This window comes from Sinocyclocheilus grahami, unplaced genomic scaffold (genome assembly GCF_001515645.1).
Source record: "Sinocyclocheilus grahami isolate Dianchi unplaced genomic scaffold, SAMN03320097.WGS_v1.1 scaffold1163.1, whole genome shotgun sequence".
Classification (NCBI taxonomy): domain Eukaryota; kingdom Metazoa; phylum Chordata; class Actinopteri; order Cypriniformes; family Cyprinidae; genus Sinocyclocheilus; species Sinocyclocheilus grahami.
Window position 1 is genome coordinate 411,255 of NW_015506342.1, and position 20,000 is coordinate 431,254.

Consider the following 20,000-nt stretch of genomic DNA (forward strand, 5'->3'; position numbering starts at 1 on the left):
AAGAACTGTAGGGGGTACTTGATCCTTTACTTTAGGTTTACTCATGACTTAGTATAGCTACTCACTGACTCCTAGAGTGCATTGCGGTATGAATAAATTATACAGTTGCTTTGTTTTATAGTTGTTGATTTTATTTGACAATTTTATTTGCTGTCTTGTGTCAGTAGCAGCACAACAAAAAGAGCAAATAAAATGGCTATTGTTACAAGTAATGAAAATAAATTAAATTGAATTGTTACCATTGTTGTGGTTCACGTGCTGAATGTTTAAGTCTGTGTGTGACTTCAGCAGGTTACCACACACGTTTTAAGAATTATATAAATCGAAAGAAATGCATCTCAGGGTCTTTATGAAAATAGAAATTTTATAAAGTTTATTAATGAACACACAATTAAAGCACTAATCCTTTAATTAGAAGATAGGTCACTTTCTAAAAGCAACCTATTTATTACTTTTCTTCCTTTGAAATCAAATAACTCTGACTTCATAATGCATTACTACATTAACAGGAAGATAATTATAGTAACGTAAACCAAGTTCAAAGTGCCCAACCAAAGGGACTGCTAATCACTATAATGGGGAGTTAAAAAAAACACATTTTAGGAAAATCAACATCAATTTATGAAGTTAGCTTATGTGATGTTCTTTCAAATATTTCAGTTGTATTGAGAATTCAACATTCAAGATGACTTTGGGAAACGAGTGAATGCAACTAGTGAAAGATAACTGCAGACATGGAGGAAATGAGTGAAAAGTCTATTAAGACTCGTTTTCTTTTCTTCTTCTGCTGTTGTTATGTTGCACATTAGCAACATATTAGTGCACTGCTGCCTCTCACTGCTTTATTAATGTCATTGGTTCCTTTGTGGCTACTTGAATATTTTAAGTAAGTGTCACTCAAAACAGTAAGTAAATTGTTTTATTTGCCTTGAAAGTAGCTGTAACTTAATAAAACCTAGTAAGTATAACAACTAAGTAAAGATAACTAACTAAATCTAAGTAAGGTAAACTATTGGATTTTACAGTGTACTGAAATACATAGTGCTTTTAATTATTAAATATAATTTCAAACAATTGTATTAGTGACCAATATTAAATAATGTGGTCACGATACTGATATAAAGCATACTAATCGATATATTACAAACCAAGACTAACACATGCAGCGTGATCCACCTTTATCATATTTATTTTATGGCAAGGTTAATGTAACATAGGTTTCAGTGATATAAATAACAATGCACAAGTGAACTTTTTAAAGTAACATTTTTTTTAAGTTAAAAGTTTGCTGAGATGCACGAGAGAAGTGTGTGCGGACGGTTCATGAAGACATTACCTGGAATGGACTCTGATTATTGCAGTTCTTCAGCTCCTTGTCGGCTCCTCTGACCAGCAGCACGTGAGCGCACTTCTCCTGCAGGAGTCACAAACACACCGTCAATCTCTGAAGCGTTTCTTTATATGAAATATGTATTTTAATCATTCAGCTGGGAACCGACTGTATTATTCCTAATAAAGCGCAGGAGTATTTGCGTCACCTACTGTCAGAAAGTGAATCTGCTTTTTCATTCAGATCACCTGCTGCTTGTGTTTAGACTAGTGCAGAAAATGTATAATTAAAAAATAATAATTAAGTAAAATATAAAATAATTTGTCGCTTTGATTTATTCTTTTTCTTAATGGTTTAAAGGCTGAAATATGAGCATATTGGCATTAGCATTTTATAAAACTTTTTGTTTTTGTCAAAACTTGTATTGTTTGAACTGTAAAGTTGTTTAAATTGTCATTTTTACCATCATTTTACAGTTTATGATGTTACCACAGACATTGGATTGTTTCAAAACCATGTTACTATCTGAACATTTAGTTTTATTATAATATCAGAATTTTCAAAATGATTTCTACTGCTGATTCCAATACATCAATTCCAATACAATTCCATCTCAGGAACCGCACGCCAGTGGTTTGAGTCTTATCTCTCAGATAGGTCCTTCAAGGTATCTTGGAGAGGTGAGGTGTCCAAGTCGCAGCATCTAGCTACTGGGGTGCCTCAGGGCTCAGTTCTTGGACCACTTCTCTTCTCTGACTACATGGCATCTCTAGATTCTGTCGTTCAGAAACATGGCTTTTCATATCACTGCTATGCTGATGACACTCAACTCTAACTCTCACTCCATCCTGAGGATCCGACGATAGCTGCTCGCATCTCAGCTTGTCTAACAGACATTTCTTGCTGGATGAAGCACCATCACCTTCAACTCAACCTGGCTAAGACAGAACTGCTTGTGGTTCCAGCAAACCCATCGTTTCATCATAATTTCACAATCCAGTTAGGCTCATCAACCATAACTCCTTCAAAAACAGCCAGAAACCTTGGAGTTGTGATTGATGATCAGCTGACTTTCTCAGGCCACATTGCTAAAACTGCCCTGTCCTGCAGATTAGCTTTATTCAACATCAAGAAGATCCGTCCCTTTCTTTCAGAACATGCTTCACAACTCCTTGTTCAACCTCTTGTTCTGTCCAGGCTGGACTATTGCAATGCTCTCTTGGCAGGTCTTCCAGCCACTTCTATCAAACCTCTACAATTAATCCAGAACACGGCAGCAAGCTGCTTGTTTTCTTTAAAAAAAACTAACACTTGCTTCTCTAATCTTTTTGTATTCTATCTATTTGTTTTCTTTTTATTTATTATATGATTTAAAAAAAAACCTTGCTACATGTACTGCATTAAGCTAACTGAGGCTTGTTATAGCACTTGCGTATCATTGCTCTTTTGTTGGTTCTGATTGCTTCCATTGTCCTCCTGTGTAAGTCGCTTTGGATAAAAGTGTCTGCTAAATGACTAAATGTAATGTACATTTTTGAGAAGAATTTAAAGAGTATTATTTGTATTATTAGATTCAAAACATATAAAACATACAAATAACGATTAAACCTTTTGCATGTATGGAATAAAATGTCCAGGGGGAATGTGTCAAAAATCAAATGTGGTGATCAGTTTTGGCATTTAAAGGCAGATGACGAGGCTCTACGGACTTCAAGTGCATCTAGGGGCATTTGTTCCATCACAATTCCACAAAAAAACAATTCCATTTTTTTTTAAAATAAAATTGCATCAAATAGATTAAAAATGACAGTAAAGTCATTGTACATGGTCATTTTCACAGCTTTCACTCTGTAATTTATAAATAAACAAGGTCATAAATTGAGCATCTGTGCTTGTGCATCATTCTTCCTGACTTACAGTCACACAACAAAAGCCCCACTGAAACACAGACACAAATGCCCCCAAAGTTAAAGAGGAACCCACATACATTATTTAAAAGACACAGAACATGCAGAACGAGAGAAAGACTTTCTATAAACAAAAACATCAAAGTTGATTTTGCATCAGAAAAATTATATCACAGTTTTTTCAAATTGCTTAGACACTAAAAGTGGTACTGGAGGCGCACTTGAAACCATTCACTCATATTCCTAAACTTTAGACCAAGTCTGCAAAACTACAAGCACATGACATGCTTTAAACTCTGTCTGATATTGTAAAACAAACGTTTTGCAAAACTCTAAAGTTCTCTACATTACACACATCATTCGATCATTATCTCTAATAAGTCAGTAGCTTCAGTCAGTTCAAGAGTGATTCAAGTTCAGTTGCATAACTGTGTCAAATTCATCAGCTGTACATAGTATATATTCAGTGTATATGTGCACATGCATGTACAGTGTGTGCGAGTGCACTCTGAACACGCAAAAGACTCACGAGAGCAATGTTGTACATATTTCACATCTGTGTGTAGTTTGGCGTGTATGTGGCTAATTATTTTATTTAGAGTTACTATGCAGAAATACCATTTTTAGAAGAGTTAAAATAGTTTTGAAAGAAGTGTTTGCTTGTTTTGTATGTTGTGTGTGTGTGTTTTGTGGTTTTGTGTGTATAGTTTTGAGAAATGGAGCCATAGTTTCAAAAACTGTGTGTAAGCATTTTGAAAAAAAACTATAACATCGTGTTACATTTTTATTGAACACGCACACAGTTCTGCTCAGCAGAGCAGTTCTTCTGTGAGCTTTTCCATTTTATGTCCAGCTTATGTAAGCAGAACGTTTTGTCTAATACTTTTGGTAGGAGCTTTACTTTGCTTTTTCTGGTTTCAAGGTGTTAATGCTCTTTTTCTATTTTATTCAAGTGATGGGTTGGGGCTGAACTATTCATAAAGCATTGTAAACTTTAAAAAAAAACTTCCACAGTAATTAGACATCTAGAATCCTTCATCCTACAAAAAGAGCACCATATAAAAAGTCATAAACAATATACAATAAAACTTCACATTTCTGCTTGTAAATGCATTCTATGCTGTAGTGATCAATCACAGCTCACAGATGCCATCCGCAGAACTTCAGCTGTATTTAAACCAGAATATATACTGTAAATATTGTTTTCGTGTTTACCGTGAATTTTTCACCATCTCTCTGCTAATTACTTTCAATCTTGTACAGAAATGTACTCAGGAGCTCATAAAAGAAGAGATTTAGGTTTTGAATAACTGTGTGTATATGATATATCCAGAAATATAATATTATGGCAGATGTGTTTGAGATGTGTTTGTAATATTTTGAACGCAGTGCTTCATTTTGCAAGAGATGTGATGCATTTTGCATTTTGTGTGCAGTTCTTGGATTTGTGTGTAAAAAAGAGGCAAAGTTTTGAAAATGTGTGTAAGCAGCTGAAAAAAAAACAGTTTTAAGTACATTTTGAGTAGAGTAATGAGGTATGATTCCAATACTTGGTACTCCTGGGACCCTTCTATCTTTAGTAAAGCGGCGTGTGAAGCTGACCTGGTGGATCTCGTGCCAGCCGTTCTCGTCCTGGCAGCAGACGGAGGCGTTCTGGTTCAGCAGCAGCTCGCAGCAGTCTGTGTCTCCACCAACCACAGCCGTGTGATACAGCGCCGTCAAACCACGACTGTCTTTATAGTTGGGCGAAGCCCCGAGCTCCAGCAGCGTCTGAAGAGCACAATCATTCACAAGAAACACCAGCGCAACATGATGCTGAAGTGACACAACTAAGGCATCGCTATCATTCTTATTTCCCATTCATTTGCCACTTTGCAATTCAGTAGAGTTAAAGTAACTGAATAGAGTTCCTTTTGGTGTCCCATTATCGTCCCATTAGTGTCTCAGGATGGATAAGGCATGAAAAGTATGAGTAGTGTTGTACAGTTGTTGTAATGGTTGAACTGGTAAAGTAAGTGGTGCTTTATGTTCTGTTTATGCTGTAATTATAGCAGCCGCTGCACCATTGCTGTGTTATATCCCTGATTTTAATGTACTGAAACTCAGTTGAGTTGAGTACCTTGAGCGTGGCCTGGTTTTTAGAGCAAGCTGCTTTGTGGAGCGCAGTCATGCCATCTTTAGCCCTGAAGTCCAGATGAGCTCCTCCGTGTCTCAGCGCTTTAATAAACTCCACCGTATTCTCCAGCTGCGCCGCAATCGTGAGCGGTGTCTCTATAACACACACACACACACACACACACACACACAGACACACACTCACACTCACAGACACAGACACAGACACACACACACACACTCTCGCACACACACACACACTCACACACACACACTCTCGCACACACACACACACACACACACACACACAGACACACACAGACACACACTCACTCACACTCACAGACACAGACACACACACACACACACTCTCGCACACACACACACACACACACACACACACACACACACACACACACACACACACACGCACACACTCTTGCACACACACACACAAACACACACTCTCTCATACACACACACACACACACTCACACACACACATTATTCACTGAACTCTTCCTCTCTGCCATAGCTTTGAAAGCACAGCGTAAACCTGACATTGTGACTATGCGGACAAAACATGCACTGAAAAAACATAAGAACACATACCTCCAGTGTCCATGTCATGGTAATTGGGGTCCAGGCCTTGGTCCAGCATTTTGGAGAGTTTCTCTAGCTGATGATGCTGGATGCAATCTATAAACCTCCTCAAGTTGGCCTGGAGAGAGAAAATAAAGAAAGATGCCAAAATCCTTCTGTCAGAAGCCGTTAGACTGAATTCTTAAAGCTATTAGATACACATCATCAGATACTAGCAGATACGGTCACACAGCAAAACACGTCTGTTTACAGTTAGATACATTACTGTGTGTTACTTGAATACGTGTTTTTGCTTATTTATGCAAATTGCATATCATTACTTCACTGTAATCAGATGATTGTGATCAAAATGAGCCCAAACGCAGATGCACAGATGTGTAGCTTCATAAGTTTCATGCAAACAGACAGCACTAGAATATACTAGACTCGCCATCTCTCTCTCTCCACCCCAACCATCTTCACTCATTTTGAATTATTCAGCAATGATTATTCATGAAAAAAAGGAACAATTCAAAGTGATTTCTAACATGAACCAAACAAACAAGAAAGGACATATTTGCTCTCACCTTTGTGTGAAGTTTGGCAATCTGCTTCTCATCCGCACCGGGCTGATCGTACAGTCTGGTTTTGTAGCGAAACTGTAGCACACAGGAAGATAGAAGTTCTCAGGTTTTAATTCCAGCAATTGCAAGGGTGACAAGTATTTAACATAAAGAATCATCGGTTCCTGATGTCCTGAGGTATGCTGCTTGAAATATTGGGAAAGACTGTATTGATCGAAGTTCTGCTAATGTGTTTTATTGCTCTGCTTTGACTTTCCGATAGGGCTGGGTTTTGACACAAGTTTCACGATTCGATTCGATTACCAATTCGATTCGATTTGACTCAGTATGGATTATTTTGGATATATATCAGGTGCAGTACATGCCAAATTTTCTCAAGAAAAAAAAAATCTCTCAACTAATGCTGTAAAATATACATGAGAGTCAGTTGGTACTACATTACTATAATATTGAAGGTTAAAATTGACTGATTTGTTAAAATTACACTTAATGAAGTTTTTAAAAGAATAAAGTTACAATTACATAATAATATTTCTACTTCAATTCGGGTTTTTTTTATATAAACATAATGGTGGCTGTCATAAAAACTTGATGGATTTATTCAAACATAAATTAAACATTGAAGAACAGTAAAATGTATAATGAAGATGTATATGTATTTAGCAAAATGCCCCTCTCTACAGTTTATTTTTCTGTCTGACTAATGAGTTTATGGTCACGAATATGTGTTTCTGAGGTAAATGTGACGTGGCATTGTTTACAAGCCGTTATATTGACGTCTTTGCGCGGCTGAAACACTGATTGAGCGATTACATGAGACGGGATACGGATTGTAAAGTTGTACTCTTTCTTTTAACTTACCTTCGGATGTTTAGTCATGTTTATTTTGTGCTATAACTAGTAATAAAGCGGAGGAGATGATCAGTTCACTGAAGCGCTACAGCGATCTGTCACTCCACATTAAACAGCGCCAAAACTGCATTTATTATTTCAATACTGCAATACAATGGACATAATTTGAAATCTGAGACTTTGTTTCATATTAAAAGTACCAAAGCACAATTCTTATTGCGATTTATTGGATGGGAAGTGCCCTTCAATGTTCCGTCCATTAACTGAAAACAGGCTAGGATAATCGATTCTTGGGATTTAAGAATCAATATCGTTCTGTAAAAATGCGAAACGATTAATATCGAGATATCTATATTTTTTACTCAGCCCTACTTTCCGAAGCCCTGTACCTCCAGAGACGGGATGCCCTCACAGGCCAGCTGTGGATATTCTGCGACGAGATGCTCTTCATCCAAGAATTGGCCGTTTCTGTCGTCGCTGGCCGGCTGGAAGAGGCCGTAGTTTAGCACATCCTTCAGATTTTGACTCAGAGTACACAGCAGACGCTGTCTGGCGGCCCACACCGAGGCACTGGGGTCAAACCTCACGACCTTCTGTGGAAGAGACGTCAGTAAAGAGTCATGTGAGGCTTCGGTTCAGTACAACAGTGCTTCACACATCAAGCATAAGCTATTGTATGTCAATCATAAACATAATCACATTACATCTGATCATTTCTCAGCGGCTGCTTCCATTTTTTTTCAACCGCTTACACACAGAATCTTTACTTGTCACACTGGGTTCACACAGCTTCAGTTGAAAACACTGACATGTCAAAATATTAATGGAAATTTGATTACTTATGGAATCTTTGATCAATCGAGCCTCACATGTGACTGGTTGAGTCGAAGAGGCTTCAGTCATGAATCAAGCACACAGTATACACACACACACACACACACACACACACACACACTCACTGTCTGCTGCAGGTCTGGGATATTCACTCTAATGACCAGCGAGTGGCTCTGGATGTCCGTCATGTGGCTGACAGTCTGTTCTTTCCTGATCGTCTCATAGATGGCCTCCTCTTTAAAACTTAGCAAAGATGTTATGTATTTGGATTTTATTTGATTGATAACAGGCCTATATTGCCATATTTTAAAAGTTACAATGTAGAAAAAAAATTGACATTGCTTAAAAATGAAAAAACAAAAAAAAATCGGTTCACCCCGATTAGAATCAGTATTTTAACGTTTCTGTTCATGTGTTGCTTCTTTATTATTACCATTCCACTGGTTTGAGTAGAAAAAAATACTGGTTAATAATGTTATTTTTTAACTTTTTTGCCTGTAATAATAATAATAATTGTATTATATTTATACGCTTTTTGTTTTCGCTCCTTGAACCAGTTCAGAGCTCTGATTAAAAGGTAAAAATGCCCCAGAAATCAATTCAGGTGAAAAATACATCCCCTAATGGAAAAGTGTATTTCTGTCACAGCTGTGAACTGAGCCCCACACAAAAATAGCCAACACAAACAGCAACATATCTTCTGATTATCGGCAGAATCCCTGAATATTGAAATATGACTTTGTAATTTTGCACCTGTAATACAAGTTGTTAAATGTTTAGGTTGATCTGCTTTGGCAGTCCTGCAGCTCGTCAGTGACTCAGACGCCAATCAAAGCAAAGAAGGCGGGGCTTCACTGTTCACAGAACCTGACAGCAGTTCAGGTTATTATAGCTGTAAACATTCACTAACTCCTTTACTACAGAAACCTTAAAAGAATAGTATCCAGTGACCTCTTAACCCAACAGATTTCACCATTATGAATTAAAAAACGATTTACGTGATTCATGTCATTTGTAATTGAATGTGAGCAGCCTGAAATAATTGTAATTATAGTATAATATTTATATAATGCAAATTCTGTGAAAGTGGTAATTTGCGTACATATTTTCATCTTCATGTTCTGTATGTTTCAAGACCCCACTGGTCTCATATAAACCACAGAACTTACTTACATCACCAACGTAGTCCATCGTTACAATAAACATTGATCTTGACTTTATCTTGTGGTTATTTTGGGAAAAACGGTAGGGGGTAAGAGAACCCCTTTAAACATAGGCTACTTTGCTGAAAATGTTGACGAGGCATTCAGAACATCACATGCAACATTAAAAAAACATTTCAAACCTGAAAGTCGTCAATGCTTGTTTCTCTGTGTGTGATTTGAGCCACTGAAGAGGAGAAGATGCTCTTTATAGCCGCAGGATCCCCACTGACGATCAGAGTGAATGCTAATAAATCCTTTATGTCACTCGAATCACTTCAACAGAGGATCTGACGAACAACAAGAAAATGATGCTTGCATCTTTTCCTTTGAAAAAAAAAACATGCATAATGTTCAGCAGAAAAGGTCAGTGCAAGTGAAGTTCTCTGGATGTGTGAGAAGCAGGTGAGATATTATGAAATGAAATCCAGAGTCGCTCTCATACAGATGATTCAGATCGGTCCCCTAGTGACTCTCTGAAGAGACTGCTCCAAATAACTCCATGTGCTGGATATCCTAACACCAGCCATAAGAGCCACAATTAAGACGTAAAAGGAAAGATAACTCACAAAATGAACCATCATTTGAGAGAACGACTTACTCAGGACATGCTGCAACTTTTAAATAAAGATGGTTTGATATATTCAACTGATATATTCCAATATATAAATTAGGTCCACTCCTTCACTGTGCACAGCTCAGCCTCTCAAACATCTGTGTCCTGAATGATGGGCATTGCTTTGCACTCCCACACCAGTTAAAAACAACAGTAAAAATAAGTGCGTTTAGTTCGTTTTAAAGCAAGTAAGCATTAGGTTATACTAACATTACAGTTTTAATTGTTGCATTTCTATCAGTTTTCTTCCGAGTAGAGCCAGCTTCAGTGGTTAATGCAATGCAAAAGTCTTCAAAGATGCAAGGAGATCCAGCATTAAACATACGGTTACAATGCAATATTAGAAAGCTCACACAGTTAACACAGGCTGGTGATTTTAATAGCATGAAGACTCGTTTGTGTGTCACTGCCTCCTCACCTGAGACAGAGCTCATTTTAAACTGGGACATTATTTAGGTCACTGCAAAGGCTTGAAACAGAAGAACAGAGCAGGACCGTCACAGCTCCTGCAGAGACACGCTTAATCATCCAGGCACTGACCGATCAATCAGACTGAAAAACAGCTCGATCCATCCAAATGACATTTTGATCTGAGGGTGACATCAAACCTTTTCTGAGCAAAACTCACTCGAACTGATTCTGACAGCGTTGCCAACTCATTTTCAGGAGAAGTTATTAAAGGAAGGTTGGTTTGTTGCAAAATGATGCTGTGATGTCATACATTTTTTTTTACACATGCTAATTTAGATTTGTTCATAAAATAATATAAATGCATAATATTATAAAATATAAAGAACTATTTTTAAATACATGTACAAACGTACACATTTTTTGAACGATTACAATTTCAGTTTTTATGTATTAGCTAGTGAACAAGTACTACACATTCTGAACAATTATACTTTTAAGCAGTGTAGTTAGTAAGAAAAGTCTGTAAAAATAGGGCAGAATCTACTATGTTAATATGAAGGATTTTTCTGTATCGATTGTATTGATTTGTCCACTGTTTACATGCATTTATAATTACGCATTGTATTTTGTGTTTTTTCAGTTTACAGGGCTTCAATGGATAATGTCCTGGAAAATTACTAGTACCTTTTCCATTTTTCTAGAGATTTTTCTTACAGTGTACTAACTGATCAACAGTCGCAGCGCAAGCTTTATTGAACAATTATTCAATTATTATCATTATTAAATAAACAATTTCAAATAGCAGCTACATTAATTTGCATGATGTGTATACTGCTAGGCATCTTTCTATTTTTGTGTCATTTAAATGGTAAATACACTCTAAAAAATGCTGGGTTAAATATAACCCAGCGCTGGGTTAAAAAGGGACAAACCCAGCTATTGGGTTGTTTTAGCCCAGCATTTTTTAGAGTGTATGCGCCTTTTTATTGTTTGAGTCACTTATCACAAGTTGCTAAAAGTTGCCAAATAAATAATAATAATAATAATAAAAAAAGCCAAATGTCTTGTTAGGTGCATTTGGAAGAAAAGGTTGCTAGGGTAGTCTGAAAAGTTGCTAAATTTAGCTACAAAATTGCTAAGTTGGCAACACTGAACACTGCGAATATGGCTTGCAATAGATCTAATGCACATGCAAACAAGTGTTTGAATGAGTTTGTGCTCTTGTGTTGTTCTTGTACAAATGTTCTCATAACACAAATAATCCTTATGTCATTGAGCATCAGCAAACTTAGTCAAAAACGCCTGTTTATCTTCTTGTGTTCTGTTCCTCGTGCCATCGTCTGCCCTGTCAGTGATTCTGCCAATGAAAATAACACGTGATCAATCTGTTTCTGCTGTCTCTCCACACAGAATACAGCTCGACTCTTTAGTGAGAGGTAAACAAACAAACAAAGAGACAGAGAACAAGTCTGAAAACCACTGCACTCATTTCATCAGTAGCTTAGATTATTAATGCATTAACATAAACTAACAATGGACAACACATCTTTACAACATTAATTCATATTGATTTGTTCGTTATACATGCATGCACATAAGTGTGCAAGCTGTTCCAAACCTGTATGAGTTTCTTTCTTCTGCTGAGCATAAAATAAGATATTTTGAAGAATGTGGGTATTCAAAAAAATATGCAGTTATATTATATCTACAGTATAGACAAAAGGTTCATTCTGCATGTTAGGTTATGGAGTAATACTTTGGGTAACAGATTTATTTATTTTTTGCCCGTTTCCATTGACTCAAACACATGGATAGAACATTAAACTTTGTCAATTCTAATATTTCTTCATGCAAACTTTATCTTCAAAGTTTTGATCATAAACGCTTGTCATCTGATCAATTAGCTCGAACTAAACAGAGGTAAAGCAGAAAATCTAAAGGATTTCTTACTTCCTTCGTCCTCTTGCATCACTCCAGCTAAACAGCATCAGTGTGTCAGGCATGTTCACAGACTCTTCAAGACTAAACATCAACATATTCAGGGTGAAAGTCTGGGACCAAACACAAGAGGGCAGCAGAGCATGCTTACTGCACTCATCACTGACAAACAACACTTGTACAGCTCCAAAACTCAATTTTGTTTGAAATGCATTTTTAAATAACTATAATAAATATATATATAAATGTAATACTGCCAACCCTCAAACAATAAAAATAGATTGAACTCAACTCAAAAAAAGTGGTTCGCTAATTGTGGATACCATTATGAATATGGTGGTTGCAAAAGAGCAATATAGTTTTTTTTTTAAATTAATTCTTATTCATTTTAATAATTCTGAACGGTTCAGAAGTTCTTGACATCTAAAAACTGAGCTGAAACAGCACATACCCTAATGTTTCAGAACAATAGTACAAACAGTATACAGTAACATTATAAAAATATATCCTTTTTTTCATCTATATGTCTAGTAGTTAGTGTGGAAGTGTTTCTAATCGTTAACTCTGACCTCAGTTTGTCCAAATATGAAACGATATAGAGCAGCTTTAATTACCTCTGCTCTTTCTAATTGGCATTAAATATTAAACTCCCCTTCTCTGTTGTAATCATGCAAAAAAAAATAAAAAATGTCTACATGAATTTGTAGTTGACATCAAGCCAGAGAGGTGAAAACACGAGCTTTGAAAGTCAGAAATATTGACCGGCAGGAGGTTTAATTATCCATACTAATATAAAAAAATTAAGCTAAAGTAGTAAACAAGACGACCAATCTCTCTCTCTCTCTCTCTCTCTGGTATGTTATTGCATACGACAGCCCTGCTAAATAAATCCGACAAATACAGGAAAAGTCAAGTGAAGTATTTGAATTAGATTTACATTATTCAGTTAGCAGACGCTTTTATCCAAAGCCAGCGATTCACCTTAAAGAGGCAAACACAAGAGAAGAGTTTCAACCCAACACATCGATTCATTTAGCAGACGCTTTTATCCAAAGAGGCTTAAAAGCCGACTTTGCTACTAAATAAAAATACAATTAAAAAGACTACAGGTCAACTTATTCTACTAACCCTAACCCAACAATCAACTAATACTCTAATGACAGCTAGCTTGCATATAGTTGCAAAGTTGCTTATAGAGTCTAATGAATATGCAATGGGAACAATCAAAATAAAGTGTATTTGGACTTTTATAGTTGTTTGATAAGACTAGGGTTGAGTATCGTTTGGGGTTTTTTCGATACCGGTGCCAAATGATACTTTTAAAACGTTTTTTTTTAAACCAAATTTCCCCAAAAGATGGTGGATTGGCCATTAGCACTATAAACACACGATGTCTGTTTCGTTCACACTGGACGCCAGAGGGCATCCTCGCACAGAGAATCCACACATCCAGTCACAGAAGCAGAGAACTCACGACCCTCCAGGAAATCCCTCATATGCACAAAGGCATGGCTATTATATCTGTAACTGAGTAAACAGAACATAGAAACGTTTTGAATGATAAAACAAAGACATTAAACACTAGACTGCAACAATATAGTTTATCTGTGTTATTCAAGCCATCTCTGGTATTTTCATAATAATTAAGTATATTTATAATCTATTGCTAATCGATGTATTCTTTGTAAAGTAGCGCATGGAACATATGTTCTGCCTCGTTCTGTGACGAGAAGCCTCATCAGATCACAGAAGCAAGCATGTGACTGGTGTTGTGGAGTAAGAAGGTTATAATGTTCTCTTTTGTTGGACAACAGGTTTAGAAATGTGAATACAAGGGAGGTTTAGCTTTAGGCGTTTTAGTTTAAGCATGTTTAGCTTAGTTAACGAGAGGCATCAGAGCAAGTGTAATTACTGCATTCACGCGCTCCTCGATGCTCTCGTTTCCCGAGTTCTGCTTTTAAGTCAGAATGTGAAAACAACATACACACTCGCGTTACTACAAAGATGTGTTGGATTTGTATTCTTACAGCTTTCCGACTTGAGTTCACGTGCATTTTCTCAGTCGGGAAATTATTTTTCACGTGCGGTGCTTACATCCGTTTCGGAGAACCAGAGGACAAATATTTCAATCGATCGCTCAGGCATGGCACCGAAATCTGCGTTCTGATTCGGTTCTAGTACATACGGGTTACATAGGTACCGGTGCCATATTGGTTCCGGGTTTCGGTACCCAACCCTAGATAAGACTGAACTTCACTGCACGGCCATTGCTTTCCTCTCATTCTGACTTAAATAGACAGTCCTCCTCCTCTTCCTTCCTTCATCCTATGCATTGGGTGTAAAAATAGCACACAGTATGCAGGCGTGTAAATAGCGTGTGGGCTGGAGGTGTTTGCAGTTTTTGAAGAGAGGGCACATATGCCTGCAGGACAGACAAACCCTGCACACCCACACACACTCTTCATCATCCTCATCCTCAGCTCCTCCGCTCTCCTCGGTCCTTCACATTCTGGCTCCAGCAGCACTTGTAGTTTTGTACATTAAAGACGATGCGATTGGCAGCAGCAGCATCCTGATGAGTCATTCAGAAGGGACTGACACTGCGTTTCTCCCGTTTATCGTGTTGAACTGAGCGTGGGCCGAGCGCCTGAGTAAGTGCATGCAAATAAGTCTGAGCATCAGCCGCTTCGACAGGCTTTTTGCTGTGAAACCCCATCAGGATTCAGAGGCTCATTTTGACTGATTCAGCGGGTAAAATAAGCATTGGACACGTCAGCAAGGTGCTGTTGACTTGAAATGTTCACCAGATGTCGGTGAATATATACAAAGAAATCAATACATACAAAGAAAACAAAACAAAAAAGTTCAGAAATTAAGTTCTGTGTAATGGGAAAAAGTATTGAACACATGAAGAAAGGGAGGTGCAAAAAGGCATGGAAAGCCAAGACACCAGCTGAAATCTATCAGTAATTAGAAAGATTAATATTAGCTGCTTCAGTCCCAACACCTACTGTACCAGGATGATGAAGATGAAACAAGGCTGGACAGTGATCCCAAACACAGCCAAGGAAACTCTCGATTGGGTTCAGAGAAAGAAAATAAAGCTGCTAGAGCGCTCAGCCAATCACCTGACTTGAATCCAATAGAAAATAAAGATCGGAGTTTAAAGAAGAGGCCCACAGAAGCTTCAAGATTTGAAGACTGTTTGTGTGGAAGAAGAAACTCACACCTGAGCAATGCGTGCCACTAGTTTCTCCAGACAGCTGTCATTACGTTTCAATAGTTCAAAACTTTTTCCCTGTCATTCCATTTTATTACACGTTGTTTTGTTTTCTTTATATGTAAGGATTATTTTGGTTGGTATCCACATCTGGTGAAAATCTCAGGTCAACAGCACCTTACTGAGATAAACGGTGACGTGTTCAATACTTATTTTACCTGCTGTTATTATGCTTTGATGCCAACCAAAGAAATCTTTCCTGGAGTTCTTCCCTTTCTGGTTTCACCTGCATTTGCGTCCAGTCGTCAGTGAAATAACACTTTCTCTTGTCTCCCAAAAGCATCCGGAGCGCCGCGTTTACCTAAAAACATTTTTGGAGTTTGAATAGTTTGCATGAGTGTGATTATTAACACAAAGTGACAAAGTGAGTAGACGAGTTTATCTGTTCGGTGTGATGATGTTTAGTGTCCCAACAACCTCTGTAGTGTCATTTTAGACACTTGTTAGCAAATGCTTTGTAAAGTAACAAGTAAATATATTCCCAGATATTAATGAAGTATTTAAAGTTGTAGAATAAAATGTGAAAATATCTTGAGCTTGTGTTCGCCACAGACATTATTTTGAAGCATTTAACCAAAAATCCATTCAAAAACCCACTGACTTCAGGACGAAGGAAGCGGAAAATGCAGAAATGCTACTCATTTCCAGGTTTTGGCTTATAAAAAATACATCATCCCATTCTCAAATTCATGCACAATGTTCACCAAGTAATGTGAACAGAATGTTCGTTCAAAGTTAACATTCACGTAAACAAGAAAAAACTAATTTTTTCATTCAGAGAACATTCAGAAATAACATTTTCAACTTAATTGGAATTTTAGCAAATGTTCTTTAAGCATTTTTTTTTGTTATGTGGGAAATATACTGGATTTTATATATATATATATATATTTCTCCAGTATACCTTGTTGAAAAAACCAGCATATGCTGGTTAGGTATGTTTATATAACCTATATATATATAACCTTTTGAAAAAAACAGCATATGCTGGTTAGATGTGTTTTGAAGCATGACAGCTGGTTTGAGCTGGTCCTTCATTGGTCCTGAGCTGGTTATAAGCTGGTTTTAAAGCTGGTCATGTGCTGGTGCTAAGCTGGTCCTAAGCAACTAGCTCCTGCTTAGGACCAGCTCATAACCAGTTTATAACCAGCTCAGGACCAACGAAGGACCAGCTCAAACCAGCTGTCATGCTTCAAAGCACATCTAAATAAGCAAATGCTGTTTTTTTCAACAGGTTATATATATATACAGTGGGTACGGAAAGTATTCAGACCCCCTTAAATTTTTCACTCTTTGTTATATTGCAGCCATTTGCTAAAATCATTTAAGTTAATTTTTTTTCCTCATTAATGTACACACAGCACCCCATATTGACAGAAAAACACAGAATTGTTGACATTTTTGCAGATTTATTAAAAAAGAAAAACTGAAATATCACATGGTCCTAAGTATTCAGACCCTTTGCTCAGTATTTAGTAGAAGCACCCTTTTGATCTAATACAGCCATGAGTCTTTTTGGGAAAGATGCAACAAGTTTTTCACACCGGTCTGAATACTTTCCGTACCCACTGTATGTATGTATATATATACTGGAGCGTGTTCGTCCTGTTTGAGGACACGAGTCCCTTTATGTTTGCATTCTAAGCGTGAGCAGAGGTCAGTGTTGTTTATAGAGTCTCATCTCTCTGGTCTGTGGTTGTTGGTCTGGTTTTTAAGGGCTCTCAGTGAAGCACTGTTTCTACATACTGCTGATGCCTGTCATACCTTCACCTTCAGACAGAGCGAGAGAGAGAGAGAGAGAGAGAGAGAGAGAGAGAGAGAGAGAGAGAGAGAGAGAGAGAGAGAGAGAGAGAGAGAGAGAGAGAGAGAGAGAGAGAGAGAGAGAGAGAGAGAGAGAGAGAGAGAGAGAGAGAGAGCACAGATCATTAAACACTGAAGGTTGGCAGCTTTTTTAAAAGAGGATTGAAAAGAGGACAAAAAATCTTTCCTCCCCTGCAGGGTCAGAGAAACGAGTCAGAGAATAACGTACTATTGACAAAAATAGAGATCTTATAAAGTTCACAAAAAAAATCGGTGTCATATTATTCATATTACTGCATCATAAATATTATTCATATTTATTTTTCATATTTTTTCATTTTTTGTGTGTGATATAGACATTGTTATCTTGAAATAAAAAGTCTCATTGTCTAGTTAACTATTCCCGATAGTATTATTATTTATCATCAGGCATTATATTGTGAAATATGTCTATATTTTTGAGACTACTGATGCAAAATTGTCTTTAAAATAGTCATGCTTCTGTAAGCACACATCGATACTAAATATTATTATATAGTTCATTAGTATCCCTAATTGTTATTTGTATTATTAGAGAGTGTTTTGTTTTAATGAGCATATCAATAACTAGGCCTCTAGTGACATGATGTGAGTCAAGGCTAGAGATAAGAGGAACAGGAGTGATTTTTCATTCCTCAGTAAATTCTTTCCTCCCCGGAGGTTCAGTGCTTTTATCCTGGTTTGACTCGCTCATCTCGAGCCCCTCCGGGCCTGGAAATCTGTGTATTAACCCTCAGAGGACGCAGCCAAATAAAGACATTCATTAACAGCCAGCTTTGCTAATCTTATTCTATCTAATATGATGTATTATTCTAATTTCATTGCACCTCGCTGGGGAGTTGTTCTTGTGATTTCAAAGGGAAGGCTGTTCTGAAACGCTGATTATTCTCCTTCTGCTAACTCTGGGAACGTCTGAACACTGTCGAAACATTGATGAGGGACAGAGTAATACAGAAGAGGAGTGTGTGTGTGTGTGTGTGTGTGTGTGTGTGGATGACGGGCTTTTACTGAAGCAGGGAAATGCAATTCTTCTGTCTTCATCATTAAAGCCAAGATCCAAAATCTCTACTATTTTTCACTTTTGGAATTTTTGCTTTTGCCTCTGCTGTTACTGTCTCTGTTTTCTTGAATTTAGAGCATGCCTAGATTTCAGAAGTAAATGACAGGTGAGGGCTTTCAGACATTTTGAAACAGGCTGCGAGACAGGCAAATCAGTCAGGACTGTTGTTACGCTCTGTGTGCCGCGTCACATTGAGCAGATAATGTACAGTTTTCCAGCAGCTGAAGGAGAAAGTGCGGGGAAGAGCAGTCTGAAGGCGAGGCAGAAATCATCCTGACTGACTGTGATGCAGACAGAAGTGAGAGTTAAAACATATAACATGTACAGATCGATCACAAGTCGAAGCTGCTGGAAAACGAGTCATTTGCATTTGTAAAAGAACAAGAACCAACATGCATATTCTCACAAACAGTCACATTCTTCTATGATCTGTTCATTAATGAAGTCAATGAGATATGACTTTTTAATGAAATGCAAATCAATGCTGTGTTTCCTTGCAGAGAAAACCAAATGAATCCCATCTTCCAATTAAAAACTCTAAGAGACAGTGGATTTAGTGCAAAAGCTGTTGAAGATGTTGATTTAAGCATCGTGTGCTTCACATCTAACTGTCTATACAAAGAGTCTATACAATTTTCAACAACACTCTGCTTCAAAATGATATTTCTTCTGAAAAGTGCTTTATAAATGTATAACTTCAGACATATATATTAAAAATAGCATGAAATGTAAATTCACCAACTGTTTTCTAAATAAATGTTGTAGCATATCTTATACGATTAATCCATGTATGTTTCATTTTGAATTATTTTTGACCTCATAATGTTTCAATCAGAATATCCCAGCAGGATCGTCTCTCTCGAGTAGCGTATGCAAGATTTCTCCAATCATTTAATGTTTAAGCTCCACCCCTGCAAGTTCACACTCATCTGCATTTTTAAGAGCCACGCCCACATTGCAACATCCAATCAACAACCGATGCACAGACCCAAGCCTCGCCCTACATTTTGTCATTTTTGACAATCAATCAATCGCAGAAGCGGTTTCTATGGCGAGCGCTATAGGATGCGTGAGTTTGTGTGACAGTAAAGCGTCCCGAGCTGCTGAACCCTGCACTGCGACCTCTGACCTCTGACCTCTGCTGACGGCTGCCATTGTGGAGCGACAGCGGGAACGAGGGCTTCTTTTGTGGGACGTGTCTGGAATAACAACAGGATCTGAGAGAAGAACTACAGGAATGCTGCACACGCTACACTCCTTTACCAAAGAAAATGATTTCGACTTGTTTTTGCGGTTAGTGTGAAGCACATGAACGTCAAGGGAAAGGTGGAACTCATAGTTTTGTTAATGCATGTACAGTGTAAGAAAAACTCTTTAAAGAAACACTGATGTCCTGGAAGAATATTACCAGTGCCTTTTCTGTTTCCTTCAACTCTAAAACACAACGCAA

General features: G+C 37.4%; 1 protein-coding gene across 1 annotated transcript in view; it reads right to left on the reverse strand.

The window, feature by feature from the left end:
• The window catches only part of LOC107567487 (SH3 and multiple ankyrin repeat domains protein 2-like), a 52,246-nt gene that overhangs the window by 25,795 nt on the left and 6,451 nt on the right, over positions 1-20,000 (reverse strand). Inside the window, exons 4-11 of the mRNA XM_016253181.1 lie at positions 19,680-19,749; positions 8,330-8,495; positions 7,760-7,963; positions 6,522-6,593; positions 5,965-6,073; positions 5,357-5,508; positions 4,840-5,007; positions 1,337-1,414 (exon numbers count right to left, since the gene is read on the reverse strand). Of these exons, the coding sequence (XP_016108667.1) occupies positions 1,337-1,414; positions 4,840-5,007; positions 5,357-5,508; positions 5,965-6,073; positions 6,522-6,593; positions 7,760-7,963; positions 8,330-8,495; positions 19,680-19,749 (1,019 nt within the window). The remainder of the gene's footprint in view (positions 1-1,336; positions 1,415-4,839; positions 5,008-5,356; positions 5,509-5,964; positions 6,074-6,521; positions 6,594-7,759; positions 7,964-8,329; positions 8,496-19,679; positions 19,750-20,000) is intronic.